Here is a 2,500-nt window from a genome sequence, read left to right on the forward strand (position 1 = left end):
TGCATGCGCCAAATATAGGGGTCTATTCGAACGTTGGAACCCTGAAACATCCCCCCCACCCTCCACACCCCTCCCTCCCTATCAGCAAGCGCGCGACGCACTAATGATCCTAAAAAATAAATAAATAAATAAATAAAATAATAACAAAATCTAAAAGCGCGCGAGCACTTCCTGTCTGCCGCGGGTCTGGCTGAAAGCGGCGAGGCGAGCCTCGCGGAGGGAGATAAAGAGAGGAGACCGAGGAGAGAGAGAGAGAGAGAGAGAGAGAGAGAGAGAGAGAGAGAGAGAGAGTAAAAAGAACGAATTAAAGGAAACAAAAACGAATTGTAAACCACCACCGAGCACAAATCACACCAACAAGAAAAGCGGCCGATACATCCAATACAGAGAGAGAGAGAGAGAGAGAGAGAGAGAGAGAGAGAGAGAGAGAGGGAGAGATGAAGCTCAGACAAAGAAGCTGACTTACATGCCTACATATGTGTAAAAACGTTAAAATCAAAGCTGCTGCAGACGCCGCGTTACATTATTATACACTGTATTCAAATTTAAATGAAAAAAACAAAAAAAAAATCGGCAAACGCGCCAAAAAACGCCTCTATTTAATTAGCGGCTAAACGCGGGAAGGTAAATAAGTAAACAGGTAAATAGCGCGAGCCTCTGCGTTCGGCTTTCTGGAGGAAAAATAAAGTGCACCGTCCATATTTACTCGTTCGTGCATTATTAAAAAAAACATACAAACAAAGAAACAAAACCAAAAAACGCAAAGCCAGAATTGATTAAACGAAACTTACGTTTGTTTAAAAAAATGTAAAAAAACGAAAAAAAAAACCCAACTCCGAAAAAAGCGAGGAAAAACGGGTAAAGCCGTGCGGAAAAGGAGAGCACGAAAAAGAAAGAAAAGCCCCGAAACCGCCATAAAGCAGCGTCCGCCGCGTTTAACGAGAAAGAGCGAGGAGAAAGGGGGAAAAAGGGAAAAAAGAAAGAAATCATCAAAAAAAGTGTTGAAAGCGCGCGCTCGGTTCCTTATTAGGCGAAGATACAATATTTATTCCGTGTCTCCAGGGATGAGGCTCCTCTCTCTATTGTCCTCCCATTCCTCCTCAGTGCTGATGCTTAATTTTCAAAACTTCGATATTACCAAGGGACCTACGACATCAGCCGGAGAAATACCCAGCAAGTACATAACCGGAGCCAGGCAGCGCGCGCTCTGCAGTGGGGGAACGCGCTCAGCACCGACTCCGACTCCGACTCCGACTCCGCCGGGCCACGCTCGCGTTTTTCCCCGCGCGTTGCTGTTGTTGTTATTATTATTATTATTATTGTGGGTTTTTTTTTTTTTTTTTCGGGAGGGATTTTTTTAGCGCGCGCTCTCTCGCTCTCTCTCTTTTTTCTCCCTTCTGTTTTTTTTTTCCTCCGCTTTTTTTACTGTTGGATTTATTTGGACAGCGCGAGGAAACCGGGCTGTGTGTGTGTGTGAGCGCGCGCGCGTGTGTGTGTGTATGTGTGTGTGTGTGTGTGTGTGTTTTTTTTTATTAATTGGATCGCGAGAATGTCAGCCACCTTTCCGGGACTGGTTCACGACGCGGAGGTACTGAAACACATTTCTCTTTGCTCTTTCTCAGCGCTGCTCTGGGTGTGTGTGTGTACCCCGCTCTGGGTGTGTGTGTACCCCGCTCTGGGTGTGTGTGTACCCCGCTCTGGGTGTGTGTCTGTGCGCTAGACTGCGAGGACAAACGCGCTGGCGGCTTTTATTTATTCATATTTATTCATATTTACTCGTGCGTCTGTGTTTAGAGCCGCTTTGGCTTGGCTAGAGACTCATTCAGTCACTGACTTGTGGTGCTCACCTGTTGGGGAAAGTAGAAAAGAAAGGAAGAGAGGAAGGAAGGAAAGGAGGACGAATGAGCGACTGAACCGTTTTAATGGCTAAATAGGAAAAAATATATAAATATATCAAATTTAATAACACAGCATGCACGGTCCGTAGCCAATGATAGACAGGTGAAGAGAGAGGGAGAGAGAGGGAGAGAGAGAGAGAGAGAGAGGGAGGAAAGGAAGAAAGAAAGAAAAAAAAACCTGCTGCCACCTCGCTCGCCCGCTCGCTCGTGCGCTTTTACAGCGCCGTTTTCACGCGCTCCCCTCCCGGGCACGGCGAGATGACACCGCCGTCAGGTAGTTTTTTTTCCTAAAGACACTTTGAGCTCGTGTGTGTGTGTGTGTGTGCGCGCTCGTGCGTCTGCGTGAGTGTGTGTTTGGAGGAAAGGCAGCTCCTTCTTTAACGCACGCGCCTGTGTGTGTGTGTGTGTGTGTGTGTGTGTAAGAGAGAGATGTTTTCACGAACGTAGCTGCAAGCGCTTGTAAATGACATCCCTCATATTCCTCTCTCTCTCTCTCTCCCTCTCTCTCTCTCTCTCTCTCTCTCTCTCTCTCTCTTCTTTGCACGCAGATACGTCACGACGGATCAAACAGCTACCGTCTGATGCAGCTCGGCTGCCTTGAG

The 2,500-nt window shown here is 47.0% G+C and overlaps 1 protein-coding gene across 3 annotated transcripts in view; it reads left to right on the plus strand.

Annotated features, from left to right (window-relative positions):
* Positions 1–2,500, plus strand: part of tfap2d (transcription factor AP-2 delta (activating enhancer binding protein 2 delta)) — an 86,133-nt gene that overhangs the window by 60,238 nt on the left and 23,395 nt on the right. The window contains exons 1-2 of one of the 3 annotated variants that reach the window (XM_017714719.2): positions 1,433–1,588; positions 2,447–2,500. The exon at positions 2,447–2,500 is cut by the window's right edge and continues 453 nt beyond it. In XM_017714719.2, coding sequence (XP_017570208.1) covers positions 1,550–1,588; positions 2,447–2,500 — 93 coding nt within the window. In that variant the 5' untranslated portion in view covers positions 1,433–1,549. Of the gene's footprint in view, positions 1–1,432; positions 1,589–1,977; positions 2,173–2,446 lie in introns of those variants that run through there. The other 2 variants (XM_017714720.2, XM_037537633.1) reach the window with 2 other exon arrangements.

Source organism: Pygocentrus nattereri, chromosome 4 (genome assembly GCF_015220715.1).
Source record: "Pygocentrus nattereri isolate fPygNat1 chromosome 4, fPygNat1.pri, whole genome shotgun sequence".
Classification (NCBI taxonomy): Eukaryota; Metazoa; Chordata; class Actinopteri; order Characiformes; family Serrasalmidae; genus Pygocentrus; species Pygocentrus nattereri.